Here is a 21,185-nt window from a genome sequence, read left to right on the forward strand (position 1 = left end):
TTTCTTCTGTTTTCATGAAAGCTAAGGCAGTTGGGAGTTTTCGGCTTTGATTCATTTTCTTTTTTCTGCGTCTCGCGCATCTCTTCTCTTTTTTTCAGGAACAGCAAAAGCACAGGATTCACCAGCATAATCGGAAACAGAAAAGGGAACGCCATCAAAAGCAACGGTTCGACAAAAAGAGAGGGATCTCAGTCTCATGTTTCAAGGCATTTCTTTTTCTGTCTCTGGCAAAAAGTTGGGGGCCGGCTGTTTCTTTCCTTTCACCCATTTCAACTTGGCTTTGGAGTTCCTCACTGCCGGTAGGGGTTTCGTTTTCACATTGAGTTGTTTACCTATCCGCTCAAGCGGGTCGGTTTGATTTATCACTGAGGAGGAGGAATTGCACGTTTCCAAAAACACTGGCATGAGATCATGACACAAAGTCTTGTTTGGTTGTCGTTCTTGTTTGTAATCGGCGTTCGCGTCAGATTGTCCACACAAGTCTTCCAGGCTTTTCTTTCCGTAACGTAGCGTTTTAACAGCCACAACTTCAAATCAAAAATTGTTGATACAAAAAAAAGGTGTCTATTTGCTTTTGGATATTGTTCTTCATGTCTTCATCCCACATCTCTTGATGTATATACCACAACCATCAACATCTACACACTGGTTCCTTTCAAACGCTCGCCTCAAACTGCCTCACCTTCAGCCCCTTGCCGGCCAGGAAATCCTTGACGTCCTTAACGGTGTACTCCCCGCGGTGGAACATGCCGGCCCCAAGCGCGGCGTCCGTCGTCGTCTTCTCAAAGACCTCTTCAAAGTGCATCGGGTGCCCGGCGCCGCTGGACGCGATGACGGGGATCTTGACGGCGGCCTTGACCTGGCTGACGAGCTCGAGGTCGAAGCCGCTGTTGGTGCCGTCCTTGTCGATGCAGTTGAGCAGGACCTCGCCGGTGCCCATGGCCTCGACGGCCTGGGCGAGCTCGACGACGTCCATGTCGCGCGTCTCGCGGCCGCCCTTGATGGTGCAGGCGTACCAGCAGTACTCCTCGCCCTTGGGGCCCGGGTGGGCCGTCTTGATGATGTTGTGGCGGGTGGCGTCGGGCTTGGGGACGTAGACGCGCTTGGGGTCGACGGAGACGACGACGGCCTGGTTACCGTAGGCCTTTGAGATCTGCTCGATGGCGGTGTTGCCGAAGAGCTTGCGGCCGGCGCCGTAGTACTCCTCCGCGGCGAGGACGGCGTCGGAGCCGATGGAGACCTTGTCGGCACCGGACTTGAAGTACATGGTGGCGATCTCGAGGGCGGAGACCTTTGTGCCGTCGGTGTCGACGGTGTCGCGGATGCCGCCGCCGATGGTGAGGGGCACGAAGACGGTCTCGGCGGTGCGGCGGAGGATCTCGAGCATGGGGGCATCGGCGAGGGGGCAGTCGCGGAAGGAGGTGATGTTGAGGAAGGTGACCTCGTCGGCGCCCTGCTCGTAGTACTTACGGGCCATCTCGACGGGCTTGCCGAGGTTGCGGACGTTGCCGCCGTCGGTCTTTTCGCGGACGTCGTACTGGTCGCCCTTTGTGACGACGAGGTCGCCCTGGTCGTTTGCGCGGACGTCGAGGCAGGCGATGACGCGGCGGGTGAGGCCGTCCTGGAAGGGGAGGGCTTCAGGGGACGGGGTCGTGGTGGAGGAGGCGAGGGCGGCGGCGCCGGAGCCGTCGAGGAAGGCGCGGAGGCAGCGCAGGCCTGCAGCGCCGGACTTCTCGGGGTGGAACTGGGTCGCGAAGACGTTGCCGCGGGCGAGGGCGCCGACGAAGGTCTCGGCGCCGTAGGTGCCTGTCGCGACGGTCCAGCCGTCGGCCTCGAGCTGGCCGCGGACGTAGGGGAACTTGTAGGTGTGGACGTAGTAGTACTTCGAGTCCGGGCGGAGGTCGTAGAGGGCGGCGCCGCCGGTGTTTGCGCTGTTCCAGCCGATGTGGGGGACGGACTTGCCCGTGGAGGGGTCGAAGGCGTCGAGGCGGCCCTTTGCGACGCCGAGGCCGGGGACGGCGGGGTCCTCGAGGGAGCCCTCGAAGAGGGCCTGGAGGCCGACGCAGATGCCCATGAAGGGCTTGCCGGAGGCGATGTGGGCGGATACGGCGGGGAGGAAGCCGGCTTGGGAGAGTTGGGAGAGGCAGTGGCCGAAGTGGCCGACGCCGGGGAGGATTAGTTTCTGCGCCGGAGGAGAGGTTGTTAGCTCATTGCCCGTTATAGTCTGTAAGAAGAAGCCAAAAGGGATCGTACATCTGCTGAGGCAACATCTTCTGGTTTCCTGACCCATTCGACCTCGTAGCCGACCTTCTCGATGGCGTTGACCAAGCTGCGAACGTTGCCGGCGACATAGTCCAGCATGTGGACCTTGTTCGACATGGCGGGCGGTTGTTTCGTTCGTTCTTCTGAGATTGGTAGAGGGAACGTAGATCAATGCTCGATAACGAATGGAATGCGGCCGCCGGGAGAGTGTCGTAGCTCGTTAAGTAGTCGTCCGGTGGTGAGTCAAAGGTGGGATGAGTCCCGGTCACTCGTAGAGCGTAGGGCGTCCTTTGGGAAATTTACTTGCGATGGCGGGGCAGAGGGGTTGCGATCAGTCACAGTTCGGCCGGCCGTTGTTTGGCTGGTGCCCCGCATGGAGGGGCCCGCGGCCCCTGCACTGAGGTAATCTGCCGGTTTGCTACTGGGGAAGCTGGCTAGAAGGGGAAGTCTGCTCTGCGATTTCGTTTTTGAACCCTTGGAGCTTTCCCGAAATTTCTTCTTCTTGCAACATTGCACTCTACGTCACTCGGAGCCGACCAATGCTTTGAACACGAGCTGCGAATGTTTGGCGATTGCGCCTTGACTTGATTTCGAGATCGCAGCAGCAACGCCAAATGCACGAGGCCCAACACACGACCAGAGTCGTCTTCCACAGATCGACGCGGTAACGATGGCGAGCAACGCGGCGCCGACGGACGCTGTTGCGCCCGTGATGGCGGCGACCGCGCCCGTGGACCAGCCTCTCCGAGCGCCCAGTCATCTTGACGACGCCGATGAATCCGAGTGGGAGTACGAGTACTCGACCATCGAGACCGAGGTAGGAACTTCGCCGTCACGAGACGAGCGGACGAAGACGGCAGGCTGCTAACGCCGCGCAACTTTAGACATACTACCTCACCGTCGACCTCTCGATCCCCCAGCTCCTCACGCGAAGACGAAACGCGCCCGTATCCGGACGCGGCGGGTATCACTACAAACACTGGGCCGGCCCGCATAAGAAGCCCGATGAGCCCAAGCACCACCGCATCCTGTCCGACGACGAGAACGACGACGAGCCCGCGCCCGAGGCAGAAGACGACGGCGACATGGAGCAGGGCCAGATCGACCCCAACGCGGACAAGGGTGACAACAACAACAACAACGCCGCCGCCGGCGCCGCGGACGACCTGGGCGAGTCGGACGTGGCGGCGGACATACAGATCCTGGACCTGCACTCGGACAAGCCCATGTTCGCATACAAGGGCAAAGTCTTCGAGGGCCAGTGGGCGCGCAACCTGGGCACGGAGGTGCTGTTCGCGGAGCACGACGCGGAGGACCCGCTGCCGTCGCTGCGGCACCTGCCCGGCGGGGTGGACATGCTCGCGGCGAGCTGGGCGCGGATCAACACGACGGAGAAGCGGCTGCAGCCGCGGCACGAGGCGGCGGCCAAGGACGACCCGCTCGAGGAGATACGGCGGCAGCACGGGATTCACATTCCCATCACGGCGGACAAGACGGGCGAGCGGAAGCGGCAGACGAGGTTCCTGGAGAACCTGATGGCGCTGAAAAAGAAGAGGGGCGAGACGGACGAGGTCACGGTGTATGCGCACGCGGCGCCGAGGGCAGCTAACGACGGCACGAGCGGGCGGAGGAAGAAGAGGAAGCCGCTGCCTGATGGGCGGCCCAGTAAGCGCCGGGGCCGTGGAAGGGGAGGGGCGGATGTGGCTGCGGCGGCCGGAGCCGGGGCCGGAGCTGGAACCGCGCTGTCGACGCCGACGCCGGCATCGTGGACGGAGCTGGGAGAGCCGGCTGCGGACAAGGATGCGGGGGCGGGCATCGACGACGACGAGGATGGGAGCGAGAACGACTCTGAAGATTACGAAGAGGTCGAGGAATGAGGTTTACGAGATGAGATCGAGATAAGTTTTGAGCTACTGAGCTTGGCTTCCTGATCGGACCATTAAGAGTTTGGGAAGATGTTATGCGCCCTCCTTCTGAACTTGGAGATGGGAAAGCTGGCGAATGCGTTTGGCTGAATTGCCATTTTGCTTTGAGTTCGGGGAAAATCATATGGGCACGAGTTTCCCAGCACAGGCAAGAGTTGCAACATATTCGGATGAGGCAGTAGGATGAAACGAGAGCGCGCTCGAGGTGCTCGGCGGGCGGGCATATCCTGGGATGGGTGCCACATGAGTAGGGGCGGGAGAGACATGCATGGCCGTGGCTTGCATGATGTGGTCAGGCTGGAGAGTGGAAGGGAAAAAAGTCACGACTGGGAGGGGTGGTATCGTGGACACCCGACTCGCTCGAAGACATGGGAAATCCTATCGAAAGCCAAAGGCTTGATGACGAACTGGATCGTCGTGAATGCGCGACTTGAGAAGACAGATTAGGTCTTGATGGAAGTGGTGAAGCGGAAGTATCTTCAGAAGGTAGCGGTGCATTCCCCGAAAAGCATCGCGGAAGGAAAAAAGCCTCAAGAACCGAGGCAAAATTAGTTCAAAATACCAACTTTTACATAAGGCAAAACGAAAAAGTCGAAAACATCGCAGAGTCTACCGCAGTAGTGCTCTTGCAGTGTGAAGCCCCGTCTTCAAGACCCCAGCATCCCGGCATGTCATTCCGTCTAAACCGCGCAGTTCGGTGGTCCACCCAGCTTGACAGCCAGCCTGGCCAGCGTCCACCGCCTTGCCAGCAGTCTTGCCAGCTCACATGCAATTTCCGTTGGGCCAAAGCCGCTCGTGATGCGAAATGTTTCCAACGGCGACCGGGAATCGGACGGCGGCGCCCCCTTGCTGCAAAGGGGCAGCAGGGTATCGTCCAACCACTCAGTTGGTGGAGTCGACTGGAGACAGACGACACCGCCAGAAGGACGGCAGAAGAGAGGGAGAAGGGGGAAAAAAAGAAATCAGCAGGTGGCAGCGTCGCAGCGAGTCTCCGCCAAGGCAAACGCTGCACGCACACTGCAGAGACCGAACTGGGCCCTTCGCCTTTGGGTCACTCTATCGAGCATCGTTCCGCCCCCTCGTGGGAAATCTGCAGGGATTTAACTGGTTCCCGCCGATCTCGAACCCTTTTTCCTGCCAGGCTTTTGGCGGGTGGCGGGATGGGGGGATGTACAGGTACAACGGCGACTTTTTGGTGGGAAGTTTCAGTGCGGCGAAGAGATGAACTCTGAGGTGGATCGTCAGGTTGTACGAGGAGACAGATAGAGGCAGTTGATGTGATCTGCTATTTAGTAGTAGATAGTAAGTGCGATAGACAGCACCGTCGCTCCTACTGCTCATGTGAGATGCCCGACTATCTCTGAAGAGGGCAAAGGCGATCGCCGGTGGCTGAGGGAGGGTTAGGTGACTTTGCAACGCTTGGTTGTGCTAGTCTCAAGACGGCCACTTTTGGAGTTGCTTCCGCTACGGCAACGGGTGCTTTTTGAAGACGATGGCCCGCGGACACCAGCAGTGACAAAGCATCCTAAAAAGGGTTTCCGGTTGTTTTTCAATGGACAGAATCGCGTTCCGCGGCCGGCGCTGAATACGATGGGCTGCCGCGGGACGGCTCCGATGGGGTCCACCGCAACTACCGGAGCTTCCGGGTTTGCCGCTACTGGTCGAGACAGGGACTAAAACACTTGCAATGAATTGGGAGGAGAAGGACGAATGAGATGGTATGGTTGTTTGGTCCTTCGAGGCTTGTGTTGAGTGGTGATGCAGTGACTGCTGTTGCTGTTGCTGTTGCTCGTCTGCCATGGTCCAGTACTACTAGATTTATGGAGATGTGAGATGTGCCACTTTTTGATATTTCTACTGCTTGGCTTCTCTTGAGTTTTGTTGATGCGTGTCTTGACAACTCATCCAAGACGCACTCCTACACTATGCCTTTCAACTTGCTCAAAACATCCCGCCAGCTGCCACCTCGGCAATGTACCTGTACTTCTGCATGTCTTCCTTATGGTGTCGGCCAGATCCTCACAGAGTCTGGTTCGGGTTAGCGTCTAAACAGACAACCAGTCGGTGGCGGCTGCATTGGCCGAGCCCGGCCAGGGGTGGTCACCCACGACTAGGTGCAGCGTCCCTGGTGCCTGTTGCCGCTGCCGCTGCCGCCCTGCCGTTCTCGCTGAAGTGTCTGCTGCCCAGCTGTCACTGCGCTGCCAGGTGTGCTCCCGTCGGTCGCTGTCCATGTAATGCCCGACAGCGCAGCGTGTCAGCGTCGCCCGCATGCGCATGCCTTACAAGAGGTATGGTACATCCCAGCTTCCCTTTCCCATCTATCCCGTCCCGTCCAAAACCACCCCGAAGCTTGCTGCTCCCCTCCTCTCACAAACTTTCCCTTGAACAACGACACAAAACACCGTCCACGGGGCCTCAGCGTCCACTGGCCATGCGTCTCCGCTCGACCCCCCTCCTCCCTCCTACCTCCTGACAACTTCATTGCTGCCGACAACGCTTCCAATCCCTCAGCTACTCAAGGTTGTGATGCTGTGCGAGTCCCCGCTGGCTTTCGCAAGACGTGCCGGCATCCCGAGACCCCTCCGAACCATCACTAAGCCTCCGTAACCAGCTCTCAGACTAAGAATCAACTAAAAGCAAAAGCCCTACACCTCGCCGCGGCCAGTCCGTTGCATCGTCAGCTCGTCTCTCCTTCAACCACCTCTTCATAAACCTGCGAACAGGCCTGGAGCCGACTCTGCGACCTTCCCGATGTACTATCTACGCCGCATCACCATCTTCCTCGCCGTGGTGGGCTCCATTTCCTTCCTGGCATGGTTCTTGCCCCGGTACCTGAACCCCAATCCGCCCGACCCGGCCAAGCAGCGCGAGGACAAGAGATGGATCAGCAGCAGTCCTTATTGGCTTGATCGCCAGGCCTGTCGCTGGCTTAGTCTCTGCGGCATTCACCACCTGTCATGGGATCCCGCGGCTCTGCTACCATTCAAGAACGACACCGACGGCGACGAGTTGCGCCTTGAGCTCAGATCCCTGTACAATGACGAGGGACGGCACAATGGCTGGGAATCGGTCTCCAGGAAGAAGGCGCCGCAGGACAAGACCGAAGCGAAGACGCTGAAGGAGATCCCCGACTACGTCCTCAAGTATGCGCCGCTGGTTCACCTGTACTCGGGCGAGAACTTTTGGCCCGCCGACATTGCGGAACACATCAAGCACATGACGCCGTACCTTGAGAGGCAGGCGCTGAACCAATCGCTGCTTCTGTCAGACTTGCATCAGCTTAACAAGGAGGACGGAATGGTGTACTTGACAAGTGACGACGACGTCGAGCAGAGACCTGAGTGGTTACATAGCCACGTCGGCATACCTGAGCCCTGGAACGACGAAGAAGACGGCGGTGAGGACGACGGCCATGAGGATCTCCCGACAGAAGACCCCGATCGGTCCGACCGTGTGCCATCATCTCCCCTCGAAGACACGACGTGGTTCGATGTCTCTCGCGACCACCCAGTCTACCGCATCTCAGACCCTCGACGGTTCCCACATTTCGTTCCTTCCGCTCGCACCGGCAGCTTCCAAAACCGGCGCCGAGACCAAAAGCCGCTGCCCCCGCCCGACACGCCTACCCACAAGCCCGATCAGGAAGGCTACTCCAAGGCCCCCGCCGTGCTCGTCCTCGTCGACAAGGGTTCCGGTATCGTCGACGCCTTCTGGTTCTTCTTTTACTCGTACAACCTCGGCCAGACCGTCTTGACTATCCGCTTTGGTAATCACGTTGGCGACTGGGAGCACTGCATGATGCGCTTCGAGAACGGCGTGCCCCGTGGCATCTTCTTCTCTGAACACGAAGGTGGCCAGGCTTACACGTACCACGCCGTCGAGAAGCGCGGCGACCGCCCCGTCATTTACTCAGCTGTTGGATCTCATGCCATGTACGCGCAGGCCGGCGACCATCCCTACGTTTTGCCGTTCAAGATGCTCAAGGACGTGACCGACAAGGGCCCTCTCTGGGATCCCGCCAAGAACGCCTACACGTATTGGTATGACTACGCTCAGGATCTGGATGAGGACCTTGACGACGATCTTGACGATGAGGTTGATGTCGCGAGCGGTCACCGCAAGGAGAATCCCACGAGCCTCGTGCCGACGGCAGAGAACCCCGACGCGCCAACATCCTGGTTCCATTACGCCGGGCCGTGGGGTGACAAGCTCTACAGTCTCGCCGATATGCGCCAATGGCGTCTCTTTGCTCAGTATCACTACGTCTCTGGTCCCCTGGGACCCAAGTTCAAGCGCCTCGATCGCGAGAAGCTCTGTATCACCACCCGCTGCCGCATCCTCGACAACCTGAAGCCAGGACAGACCTGGTACAGCTAGACGAAGCGTGCGCTTTCCTTTTACGAAATCTTTCTGGTATCAAAATTGGGAGTAATGGAATGAGAGGGACAGACGGTAGATGAGACATTCCTCACTGGAATCACTACAAACACACGTGATCAACGTTCGCTGCGACGATCGCGGCCTTTTTAGAGGTTACGCATATACATTCACGGACACGCTCGTTTATGACTTCATGTAGATATGGTTGGGTGCGACACCAGGCGGCGCTGCTTTGGCGCTTGCCCTTTGGGGTCTTCGGAGTTTTTGCGGGTTACTCGGTGTTTCTGCTTTGGAATTAGCTTGGGATTGATACCCCCACGATACTGAATAGAGATCAAAGTTGAAAACATGTGCTATGCATTGCTGGTGGATGTGTTGCGTCGTGACAGGAGTATTCAGGGCGGAGAAGAGTAGGGAGGCCGTCTGCGATTATTCGACTGATTTTCGTCTTTATATATTGAGACGATCTTGCGCTCTGGGTCTGGATCGACAGCAAACTCTTGCAGATGCATTTTGTGGAAACTTCCGGGGCTTCATACCACAGAACTTGCGCTTTTCATCCTAAGATGTGCTGACCTTGGTCGTGTCGTCCGTCTTCGGTATTTGATATGTATACGTGGACGGAATAAGCGGCTTCGTCATGTTTGAGGACACTTGACAGTCGTCGTTCAGGGTGAGCATGACGTTTGACTGGAGGCACCCTGGTCAGTGTCTTCGCGGCGATGGTTGAGAATGGCGCCAAGGACATATAATCCCATATGATTTTGGGAGATTTGTTCTTGTCTTTGGTATGTTTAAATACCTATGCCTTGGCCCTTGGGTGGGCATCTTGGCTGAGAAGACCTTTGGACCTTGTGCAGTTCATGGTTTTGCGTGGTACTTACTGCTATACCCTCTTGTTTGTTCAAAAGCCGTTCTGTAATTGTCGAAATCTACTCTCTACGACATACTCCTGCATGACATGTTTGGCTGCTGGAAGCATCTTCTTGAATTGTTGAATTATGGAATGCTGAATCGCTTGTGGTTCGAGCATGTCGTACCTGAGGCCCATCAGCTTATTGACGTTAATTCTAGCTCTCTAGTTTTACACGGTTGCTGGGTGTTGTTTACAATACTCAATGGGGTATCCCGAGTATGGAGCTACCATATCTGCGCTTGTGAGATGTGATGTAGTAGCTAGCTGTCAACGATCTCCTAGATCGTTACGAGCTTGGTGCCTGTCCTCAGGTAGATCTGCTTGTAGACGTGCGGGACACGGAGGCTTATCATTGTGGATGGACCTCATCCTCTTGGGATCCTCGCCAGATTTATACTCCAGTACATGTAGCAAGGAAAGATAGAACCACCAATGTCTGAAATCTTTGACTTTGTTCGGACTGGTAGGCGAAAGAACGGTTGAGGTAGTTCTCTATAAAGCGCGGATATCTGTTCACATAGGTGGCAACCAAGACAAATAAGAATCAGCTCTCCGAGCTTTTTCATGTAAATGAAGTGATTTTAATAACCTTGAGATGCGGAGGCTCTTCTTTGTGCTGTTACCCTAACTTTGGATGTAGACATGGCATTATCTCCGTCTTTCTCTTTGACTGTCTGGGGGGTATTCTATTAGAGTCGTACGTGGTGGTGCTTGATGCGGATGTATGGGGTGAGCGTCTTGGAAAATGACCGAAGAAGGTTGTCGGGACTTCCTGACAGTTTTTGATGAAACATGGACACGCCTCGGGCGTCGCGACTTTTCTGATTTCTGGCGTGTTCCTGGTCGACGGAAGGTGTTTAAGCCGTCTTTATATGATACTGCCAATTTGTCCGGGCTTTGGACGATGATCTGGAGGCAGGGTCTGCGACAGGTTCGATGTTTCTCCGGTCAATTGACAGCAGTATTGTTGCAAACACCCTGTTGGTGGCCAAGCTTTGCTAGCTGGATCTCCGGGGGTGTTTGTTGTACAGGATTTAGCTGGCGGCAACGGTCTTGATGCCAGGATACGCGTATCTTGAGTCCTTCATGAAGTTTCTTGAGAGCTGTCGTTCCACATCCATAATTGTTTGTATAAAGTGGATGCTTTTTGGTAACTCAAATACATCGACAATACACTCAGCCACGATATTTGTTTGCAGAGTCTTTTGGAATCAGTGCATCTTGCCTCGGTCGAGTCTGGCAACCACGCATCGTCCTCTCATCGCGTCGGTGACAGTGACTCGCTGACAAGTTTCCACACCAATGTGGCGTCTCTGGGCCTCATCTTCCTGGTTTTCTCGTCTATTCGTATGCAACATACGTACGTGTTTGCGAGACGTTTCCTAGCTCAGCGGACTGTATGAGGACAGCGACAGGTAGGCAACGATTCAAATAGCAGTGTACGGGGCCACGTGGTCTTGAGAAAGGTCGAACCATCGCCCAACCCCGATAGCACTTTCTAATTGCTGAGATTTACTTTCGTCTATTGATGTGTGCTATTTATATAACTACGTGATGGGTATTGGACATCAGCCGGTCTTCTAGAACTCCAGTTCAACATGTGATGCGGATCATCTTGCTATATAAGTGAGCGTGAGTCTTTAGGAGAACTTTCCCAACCAATCAATGTGTAGGCCTGTCGTCCTCTCTAAGATTAATAGTTACCAACTCCTTGCGCCTTGCGCGAGTGTTTGCCGGGTAGTCACTTGTTACTTGCTTGCCAAAGTGATCGCGATGCCTCTTGGTCCAACACTAGGAGGTATCGTCTTAGGATGTTTGGGTGGGAATGCTCTCGTGAAGTTGCTGAACATCATCAACACGAATGAAGGGCATTATGTCTCTGCAAATCTACAAATGCTTCCAAACACAAAGCCAATATACTGTTCAACCGCTTACGACATACCGTCGGCGGTCGGTCGAAGCGATGACGAAGACTCATGTCATGAACATTTGATGACTAGGAATAAACTGTGCGAAAGTACCATTATTATAAGTAGCCTGCCTATTGAAGCGTTCTGAAGCTCTCAATCCGGGTCTTCATCGTGTATTCTTCTGTCCTTCCACCGTGGCGAGCTCGCAGACTGCGCCCACAACGGCTATAACTGGAACAAGATGGACTCTTGGTATTCTTTCCTAAGACAATGAACTGTGGAGGTGAAGTTACGATTTCGGTTGAATCAAGTTCCGCATCCTACAGCTTGGATACGACGTTCTTTTCGGTACAGAATGAGCGATGCAGATGCTGTTAAAGTAACCATAAATTTCATTCACGACGTCTTCATTCTTCGCTGATTCTTTGGGATACATTGAAGCTAAAATATTTATGAACTTAATTTCCCTGAACGCTGCCGTTGTCAGGCTGAACAATTGCCAGTTTTGACGTAATGGAGATGAATAACCATATCATTTGATTGAGGATTCCAGCGAGACTATTTTCTTTTGTCTTTCAGGAATGATATGATGTTCATCAGCAGTGACGAATGCCAACCTGACATTATTCAAAATTACTATAAACCTTGGGTGCCGCTTTCAACGGCTTGCATGGCCGCGCCCTCATCAACCTGCCTTGAGCCAAGAACGACGCTAGCCCTCGTGAGGCATGATGCGTCACCCCCAGACAACCAAAAACCAGCTGAACTTCACAATTCTGCCTGCTCAACAGTCTCTCAGGCGGTAAGGTCTCAGCCCGACGCCCCGCTGGGCTGAGGTTTCCTTGGCGTCTATTCAGCTGAAAGCCTGCCAAGGCTTCATTCATCCCTTCACCGTTGCTAATTGTGCTATATCATAGACTCTTCCTCTTCATACACGAAATCAAGACCATCAATCCCGGTAGTCCTATGCTTTCTGCTTCATAAACGGAATAGATGGATTCCCGCAGCTACCCCTACTTCCCGCCGCCTCCGGGTCAGCCCGCCGCGCTGTCCCCGCCCCCGCTCCCACCGCGCGCCGTTAGCCCGGCGGCTAGCTATCCTCCACCGCCGCCACCAGCGGTCTCGCACGCGCCATACCAACCGTCTCAATACCTTCAAGGGCCCCAAAGCACCGGAGGGTCTCCATCTACGTCGACTTTGAGCCATGGGCACCAGCAGTCTTCTTACCCCAGTTCACCCGTCTCGCCCTCAGCCATTCCTCAAGGATATGATCCAGGGAAGTGGCCTCAACAACCGCAATACGGGGCGACAAGTCCGTCAGGGCAGTATCAACATGCGGCTCAAGGATTGCATTCTCATCCAACTTCTCCTACCGCTGTCTCACAGTCACCTGGTCCGACGACCCATGCATCTCAACCCTTCGATGCTGGGTTGAAGATCGAAAAGCTGCTTGGCTCCTACCAGAATGTCAAGAACAAAGCCCAACAGAGATTGTCGCAGTATCTAGTCCAGCCAGGTCAACGAATGCAGCACAGCGACTCTGGATCACCACAAACGCAGATACCCAATGTCAACCTGCCACCAATCTCATCTATCTCGCCTGCAAGCACGGGTTCACCAGTTCAGAATTACAACTCACAAGGCCAGAATCAACAGGGCGCATACGCAATTTCTACAGCGGCATCTTCCCAGAGTCCTCAGTCGCAGTTCAATGGCGGTCCTTCACCAGCGTCTCAGAATCACCACTACCCCCCTCCACCGCCGTTACCAGTCAACACCCGACCGGCGGAGAACCATGAAGTTGTTCCAACTGATGCTCAGTACATCACCGGTGAGCCTTATCACTACCAACCCTTTGGTCAATCCAATGTGGTGCAGGCAGAGACATCAACCTCTTCATCTGCAATCAGTCCTGAAGCTGTCGCACCAGCCGATCAGCAGCACACATCCTATCCACCTCCGCCACCCACACCCCAAAAGATACCCCTTGAAGGTGGTAATCCGGATAATGGCCAAAGCAACTTCAAGGATGCTGTGGCAAGTGTATCTACCAGCTCCGAATCAACAGCCTCTTCGATGCTGATTCATAACTTACCCCTGAGACCTGCACCGGCACCTTCTGGGCAGCGACCAGAATCCAGAGACTCGCCGCTCTCTGTTCAGCAGCCACCAACTACAAATACTGAGCAAGTCCGTTCTCGGCAAGAAAATACCAGCTTTCAGAGCAGCCCTACACGAACAATCACATCGAAGAGCTCAGACCCTGCCCTCGATGGATGGAGAAGAGCAGTGCCGATACCCATCATTTCTGAAGACGGCAAGCCCAACGATGTCATGTGGGACTGCCCGGAATCACGAGTCGTCGACTACGAGACAGATTGGTATCATCTCCCTGACATCCCAAATTTCACCATCTGCACCTGCTGCTACGAGATGTACCTTGCAGCTACCCCCCTTTCAGTCTCCTTCAGACGTGTTCGGAGGCCCAGAGGGGCATGTGGCTTGAAGGCGCATCGAGCTACGAAAGTCCTCATTCCTCAGTACATCAAAACGCTAGATCCGCAGCCTCTTCGAGACTACATGACGAAGCGTCTCAGCATCCAAGATTGCCACGGTGTAGGCGGCGTGAAAGGAACTGCTGGCGTCAAGTGGTTCAAGCCACTAGATATAAGACTAAATGGCTTCCTTTCATGCGAGGCGTGCTTCGAAGAGGTGATCCTAGGCACAGCTTTCCACCACAATTGGGCAATCTACGACTCAACTCAAGCAGAAGACGACGTTTGGGCGTGCGATATCTGCATTCCCTACATCGGTCGGATCTTGATCAACTACTCCTTGACTCGTACTTGGGAAGACTGGATACAATCGACTATCAAGTACCTAAATCTCCCAAAGTGCGAGAAAGGACTAGCCGTCTCCCCATTATCGCGGAAATGGGTGCGCTTATCCGGCGGACGCGTACCCAACCTCAAAATATGCGAGAAATGCTTCGACGAGAATTTGGCATCCACACCACTTGGCTATGAATTCGAATTCATTCCTGTAGAATCCATTCCCAAGGGACCGAACTGGATGGAGGTGGCACTCGGCCATCGCATACAAGAACCCGAACCCTGGCTCTGCAGCGTGACGAACAACTTCCCTCTGGCTGCGGCCATGTCCATGGCTAAAGACCTGAAAAACATCGATGCTCTTGTCATAGCAGCAAAGACTATCCTAGCGAACGCCCCTTGTACCGAGAAAGGAACCTCCCGAGATACGTGGTACACCTTAGCTGGCGGCAACGCGCCCGAGGACTTCAGAATCTGCCCGGCTTGTCACGCGGCGTGGGTCAGCCCTCTCAAGCTTGATCGATTCTATGAGGTAGCAAGAGGTGTAGACCCTACAAAGCCATTTGTCTGTAGTCTTCATCCCTCAAATCCGCGATGGACGGAGCATATTCATCGCTGGCAGGAGGCTCTTGAGACGGGTGTCTGGTCAAGATACTCCAACTGGGTTCACAGGTTCGCGGATGTTCCACCATGCGCCGGAGATGGTAAGATTACGAACGGCAAGTGGTACGGCTGGGACGACTGCACAATCTGCCCAGAGTGCTGGGTGACCTTCTGCAAAGACGCACATCCCGCCGCCTCCAGTCTGCCAATGGAATATCACAAACAGATCGTGCCAGACACCAGGATGTGCTGCATGTACTCTCGGCGCATGCGACAGAAGTGGGTGGAAGCCTGTGAAGTCGGCAACGCAGGTAGGCTCGTGGAGTTCTCTAGGACGAGAATCCAGATGTACATCCAGACGGTTGTGGAGATCCGGCGGCTGAGAGTGGTACACGAGATGCAGGTCGTGCAGTCCTTGAATGCCGGCACCCAGAGCGCCGTATGGGGCAGTATGCAGAGCGCCAGGGTGCTTTTTGGTACGACTGACGGGTATGAGCACGGGAATAGCACGCTGGGATGGCATGCGACGACCGAGGGGGTCACAAGTGCAGCGTACCAGCGGGAGATGAATGGTCTCAGGGACCAGTCTTGGGGGACTCTGATCCAGATTGAGCATTTGCAGAACCAGTGGCAGATGTTTGAGTGAATTGGAGTGAAATCCAAGCTGGATGAGATCACCGTCGCAGCTGATAGGAATGTTTAAGTAAGCTGAACTGTTTGTCTTTGACTCGGTTGTCAATCTCCAGTTCTGCACGATCTGCTATTACTGGGACAATAGCCATCCGCACAGGGGTAACTTGGGAAAACAGTTTGAGTTAGGGGCATAGTTAGACATCTTCATATTTTTCAAACCTCGTAATACATCATAGGAAAAGCCGAGAGAAAGCGGCGCCGACTTCATCAGCTAGACGGAACTTGTACATGTATAAGTCTACACATGTCTAGCTTTCCCTAGCCATGAGAACGAACTGAGAACTGAATAAAAGGCAACGGCCCGTACGAGGGTTGTGGTTGTGTCTCAGAGATTTCAATAGCATTCCTAGTGTTTTTTAGCCAGCCATAATGGCGCCCCCAGGATCTTTACGGATAATTCTTGACTTTGTGGTCGGAGAGGACGGGGCCATTGTGAAGTTTTCTTCTGGTTTATGAACGTTCCCTCTTCTTTTTGTCAGCGCTTCGGTGTTGCTTTCAATCCATATGAATAGATCAATTTCGATTGAGACTATGCATACTAGGTGTTCTGTTGTTAACAGGGAAGATATGACTCATTCAGATTCAATCACACTTGCGCGCGCGTACAGAGACATATATATTCCCATCACCATTGGTTTTTGTTCAGAAGGCACAAGCAATGAATTCATTTCTTAATTCTTCTTGTTAGGTATAGATTCATACCTGATTCGAAAAGAAGGTGAACTTCATCTCCAGGTGCTCTCACTGCTCTCTCTGAACAAGCCGACTTTCTCTCGTTCCTTCGATGTTACGTTCACTGATACACTGCAGAACTTGAAAAACGGCGATAAAGTGCAAATGTCTAGCGTTGAATATCACCATGATGACAAGTCGTAGGCAACCCAGAGTATGATAAGTCTCTACACAGGCAGGACAATGCAGCACCTCAAGTCGGGACATTTCACAACAGTGCCCTGGAATCAGCATTTGCTGGGGTTGAGATTTCAAATGTACCCCGTCAACTGATGGAACTTAAATAATGCTACCCTCCAGTAAACGCATGTTCTATCTTGGTCTGATAGAGGCGGACGTGCGAGTGATACTGCCCGTGATTTCGACCAATGTCGTGCCACATGTTCGCACGCACATGTGGCGGTCATGATTGCCTTTGCCAAGCTCTCGTAATCTGTCCCTTGCGGAATATTCGTATGTTCATCGATATAAGTATCTGACCTTACGAAAAATGACGAGAGAGAAAATCGCAGCAGATTAAATCAGGGTTCAGTCTGGTTGCGATGTTTCCTACGATCTCCAGCACCATCTCTGAAGACACGTCTTGATCCCCCTGCGCTCCCCTCATTCTTTGCGCAGCATCTTCTTGACCATTCCCCCTTCATTTCAACTTTTGGTTGCTTTTTCGTACCTAGCAGATTACCAGTCTACGGGTACACGTTTTCAGCTTCTCTATAATTGTATTCACGAGGCCCGCTTGGACCGGGCTAGAGACACCTCTATAGGCCAACATAGGAGATATTCAAAAAGGAATACGAGTTCGCCTTCCAGAGCCCAGATACCTTCTCCCCGCAACACCACAACCACTTATTCCAATCCTTGGATGCGGTTCTCTTCCTCCAATAGAGAGGTCATAGAACCATAACTTCCAACTTCGTCTCATTCAACCTCCTTCTAGTGTGGTCTTCTACTTCAAATGAGAGACCACACCTCAACAACCCTCAAAGCAGGGAGACGGCCAAGCATGAGGCCAAGAAAACGGCGCCACGTCTTCGAACGAAGTATCGATTGTTGGTCTGCTGCCACCAGACTTACCACGCAAAACAGATAAAAAATTGGTCATCGCAAGTCCTGTGACCTACCATACAACGGTATGAGAGCCGGTTCTTGACGTATATAAATATACAGTCGTCATAAGAAAACACAAGAAACCAAAAGGAGCAATCGCGTCGGACCATAGCAAGGGTGCCTCTACTGCCTCTGCTGCCTCACTCCTTAGCCTGTTCATCCTGCACACAGATCTCAACTTCCTAATTCTCCCCTGACATTCACACCCATACTCATCCTCGCCCGGCGTCGCCTTCGAATAAGCCAAAGACAAAGGTCAAGGCCGGCAAGATACAATCAACCTTCAAGCTAGTCTTCGACGATAATCAACCTCATCTGGTCCAATATCATCAGCAAGACCCTGCAGCCGGGGCTGTCGCGCATATCCATTCCAGAAACAACGTTCAAAATGCATCATCTGTCATGCCACCAACGAAACCACCAATCACTTGAAATATATACCTGGTTCCCACCTTCGCCTCGCTCATCACGCACGACATGAGAGCGGCTCATGATGCATATAAATACACCAACATTCCCCGGCTGAGCAACCGCAAACAAGCAATTGGTGGAGGATAGTCGTAAAACTCCTCCGTCGCTCTACTCCATGAAGCATGTTTTTGCCATCGTCTCCCACAGCTCCAAAGTCAATGATCTAGCTACCTTGGCTCATCGTTCCAGACGGTGGTCCTCATCTCTGTCCGGAGACTATCCACGAGTATTCATTTGAGCGATGACAACCAAGTCTCAACTCTTCGACACCATTGTTTGTCTCTGACCCACAAAGTGTTCTGAACCAGTAGAGCCAAAGTTCTTACTTCTTGCGAAGTCTTTTGGAAGCCAATTCCGCGCGGGCTGGATTTCTGCGTCCCACAGCGACAGGCTCGATTATATACCCCTCCCAACATACTCAACATACCTTCCAAGCCACTCGGAATACCAAATATCACACTTACACCCAGCACACAACCATCGCACCAGAAAATACTAAGAATTAATGTCTATCCATAGTCATTACCTATCTACACAACCCTCCACCTTCTCTCACCTCACCTCCTCCTCCTCCTCATCCCCTTCCAACACAATCTCATGCCCATCCCCCTCCCACACAACCCAGCTCGCCAGCACCCCCAACACCGCCACCCCCGCCAACCCCCACCACACCGCGCCGACAACCCCGCCCGCCAGGCCCTGCCCGTACAGCCACCCGCACAGCACCGGCCCGATCGTCCGCGCCGCGCTGCTCACGCTCTGCCCGAGCCCGTGTATCGTGCCCAGCACGCTCGGGTGCGGCGTGCAGTTGTTGATCAGGATCGTCTGCCCCGGCAGCGCGAACGTGCGCCCCAGCACCTGGAACAGCAAGACACCGACGATGGCGAACCAGATCGCCGGCCCGCCTTTCGGCCCCGGCGGCGGCGCGGACGGCGTGGTCGGCACCACCGACAGATACGGCACGAGGAAGTACGTCAGCGGGAAGAAGTAGAGGAACAGCCGCCACGCGCGGACGGTGCCGAGGCGCGCGGAGAGGCGCGGGTACACGAAGAGCTGGAGGGTGATGCCGATGACGCCGAGGATGGCCATGGCGAGGCCGACGCTCTGCGGGGGCATGCGTAGGCCGCCGGTGAAGCGGAAGGGGAGGTGCGGCGGGGAGGTCGAGGTCGGGGTCGAGAGGAAGACGAACCAGAGCGCGTTGAAGGTGCCGACGTGGAAGGCGAGGAAGAAGTGCGCGGAGAAGGTCATGATGACGTTGCGGGTGAAGATGCGCCGGAAGGGCAGGCGGTGGGTGTACCGCGGCTTGGGTCTCTTGTTGGGTGCGGGGTGTTCGGGGGACATTTCGACGTCGGTGCTGCTGGCGGAGCTGGACTGCAGCTGGGCGTAGGCCGCGTCGTCGAGCCGTATCGCGCCGCGGCGGCCGTGGCGGAGCCGGGTCCAGACTCTGCGGAGGAGGTTCGCGATGCTCGAGCCGAGGCGGCGTCCCGGGTCCGGGCCCTCTTCGCGGAGGGCGTCGAGCGTCTCGTCAAGGCACAGCCACACGCTCAACGCTGCGCAGGAGAGGAACACCGCGCTCAGCAGATTCGGCGTCGCGTAGGGGTACTTCTTGAAGAACTCCACGTCGCCAAAGAGGCCCGGGTGGCTGCCTGCGGGGTCGGAGAGGATGCCGCCGAGGATGGGCCCGATGATGACGCCGATGTTGAAGGTCATGGGCAGCAGGATGAAGGCGCGGGCCTGGAACTTCTTCTCGCGGACGATTTCGCTTATCATGGTCCGGAGGACGCCGACGTTGCCGTTGGTGGCGCCGCCGATGCAGCGGAAGAAGAGGGCCTGCGCGAAGCTCTGGGAGAAGCCGAAGCCGACGCACGACAGGCACGTGCCGAGGAGGCCGATCATGAGGACGGTCTTGCGGCCGAAACGCTTCGAGTCGGCGAGGCGGCCCCAGATCATGGCCGTGATGAACTGGGCTGCGGTGAAGGAGGCGTGGAGGATGCCAGCCTGGGAGGAGATGACCGAGTCCGGGAGCGTCGGGTCAAACCACTTAAGTTGGTAGAACATGTAGGACTACGAGCTGTGTTAGTGACATTTATGTTCATCCTCTTGCCAAGACTTGAATCTCATATGAGGCGTGAGATGAGAGCGGGGTCAGAATGAGAGGGACGAACCTGCAGTGAAGTCTGCACCAGCGGCTCACTCAACCTCGTAAGCGTAATGACCAACAACTGCTGCTTCTGCGGCAGATCGCGCCACGCGATGGGCTTGGGCTTCTCGGGCGGCTTGAGCAGCTCCTCCTCCTCTCGCGGGTGTGAGAGCGCGGCGCCAGGCGCAGCCTCAACTTCAGGCCCGGACCCATCGAGAGTCCTCAGCATGCGCGCCCCTTCACCCTCATCTTCGGACTCGTCCTCTCGTTCGGAGTCGGCATCGTCGTGATACGGCGGTGTCTGCACCGGCTCGTCTTCCGTGCGCGGCGGCATGGCCTGCCGTCGAGGTGGTGGTGGATGCGGATGATGCGGATGATGCGTACCGAGCTGCGCAGATAGGCACGTCCGACTACTGCTGCAGGAATCTATTCGGGCAATGAACGACGTCGATCTAAGCACTACACGAATGATGTTGAGGCTCTAAGTTGTAATGAGGATGCAAGAAGAAAGATTGACGGGTACAAAAGAGGCAACAAGATGTTCTAATGGGGAGGTCCTTTCCCCATCGGCAAAACCCCGATCTGCGACGGGACGGGATGGAGCCGGGGTCGGGTAAGCCCACGACTGGAATCAAACGAAACGGAAAGCGCGTGCCGTCAACCAAGGGAAAGCTTGCAACAAGAGTCAGCACTTCTGATCTCTCCCGCCAGCAAAAAAATCGTCTTAACGCCGGGTTCAATTAACGTCGCAGACTTTTCTCGTCAAGTGCAGACCGCCTCACGACAGGTTGGCAGGCAGGACACTACGCAAAGAAAAGTGGCGACACCACCCCACCAAAGCCGATCACGGCGCCGGCCAAGCGGGCGGTCTCCGTCCTTTTCTCGTCGCCATTGAAGTCGGGAATTCTGGGGAACTAACGGCCGTTTAGGTTACGGTTGCGGAGCCTCCCGACCATCTCCGGTCGGCGGCATCTGCGGACCCAAAGGTTTCGATCAATACGCATCATGTCAAAACCCTTTTTCTATTTGATTGCATCTTCTGCAGCGAAAGGGCATTGCATGCAGCAAACTGCACGTCAGTCCCATCTCAAACTTGACGAAGACTGCCCCACTTACCGGCCACAATTCGATGTCGCAATCTGCCGAGTCGGTGCCGATGCCCGCCGTCGTCAATGCTGGCCAGTCCAATGACGCCGGGCTAGAATTTAGCATCTT

The 21,185-nt window shown here is 54.9% G+C and overlaps 5 protein-coding genes across 5 annotated transcripts; 3 read left to right on the top strand and 2 right to left on the bottom strand.

Annotated features, from left to right (window-relative positions):
- Positions 1-655: 655 nt before the first annotated feature.
- Positions 656-2,379, bottom strand: hisHF (Imidazole glycerol phosphate synthase hisHF; the record flags this gene model as incomplete). The annotated part of the gene is made up of 2 exons (XM_036644946.1): positions 656-2,182; positions 2,254-2,379. 2 exons carry the CDS (start codon positions 2,377-2,379, stop codon positions 656-658), a joined length of 1,653 nt encoding a protein of 550 aa, XP_036489690.1.
- A 553-nt stretch (positions 2,380-2,932) lies between these two features.
- On the top strand, positions 2,933-4,139 carry CGCS363_v013098 (uncharacterized protein; the record flags this gene model as incomplete). The annotated part of the gene is made up of 2 exons (XM_036644947.1): positions 2,933-3,079; positions 3,147-4,139. 2 exons carry the CDS (start codon positions 2,933-2,935, stop codon positions 4,137-4,139), a joined length of 1,140 nt encoding a protein of 379 aa, XP_036489693.1.
- Positions 4,140-6,938: 2,799 nt separating this feature from the next.
- Positions 6,939-8,564, top strand: TDA6-0 (putative vacuolar protein sorting-associated protein TDA6; the record flags this gene model as incomplete). The annotated part of the gene is made up of 1 exon (XM_036644948.1): positions 6,939-8,564. One exon carries the CDS (start codon positions 6,939-6,941, stop codon positions 8,562-8,564), a length of 1,626 nt encoding a protein of 541 aa, XP_036489692.1.
- Positions 8,565-14,465: 5,901 nt separating this feature from the next.
- CGCS363_v013100 (uncharacterized protein) lies at positions 14,466-15,473 on the top strand (the record flags this gene model as incomplete). Its single annotated transcript, XM_036644949.1, has 1 exon — positions 14,466-15,473. The coding sequence occupies one exon, from the start codon at positions 14,466-14,468 to the stop codon at positions 15,471-15,473; it is 1,008 nt and encodes a 335-aa protein (XP_036489830.1).
- A 2,909-nt stretch (positions 15,474-18,382) lies between these two features.
- Positions 18,383-20,304, bottom strand: CGCS363_v013101 (uncharacterized protein; the record flags this gene model as incomplete). Its single annotated transcript, XM_036644950.1, has 2 exons — positions 18,383-19,894; positions 19,996-20,304. The coding sequence occupies 2 exons, from the start codon at positions 20,302-20,304 to the stop codon at positions 18,383-18,385; spliced, it is 1,821 nt and encodes a 606-aa protein (XP_036489829.1).
- Between the last annotated feature and the right edge of the window lie 881 nt (positions 20,305-21,185).

This window comes from Colletotrichum siamense (genome assembly GCF_013390195.1).
Source record: "Colletotrichum siamense strain Cg363 chromosome Unknown KSG_Cg363_contig09, whole genome shotgun sequence".
Taxonomy (NCBI): domain Eukaryota; kingdom Fungi; phylum Ascomycota; class Sordariomycetes; order Glomerellales; family Glomerellaceae; genus Colletotrichum; species Colletotrichum siamense.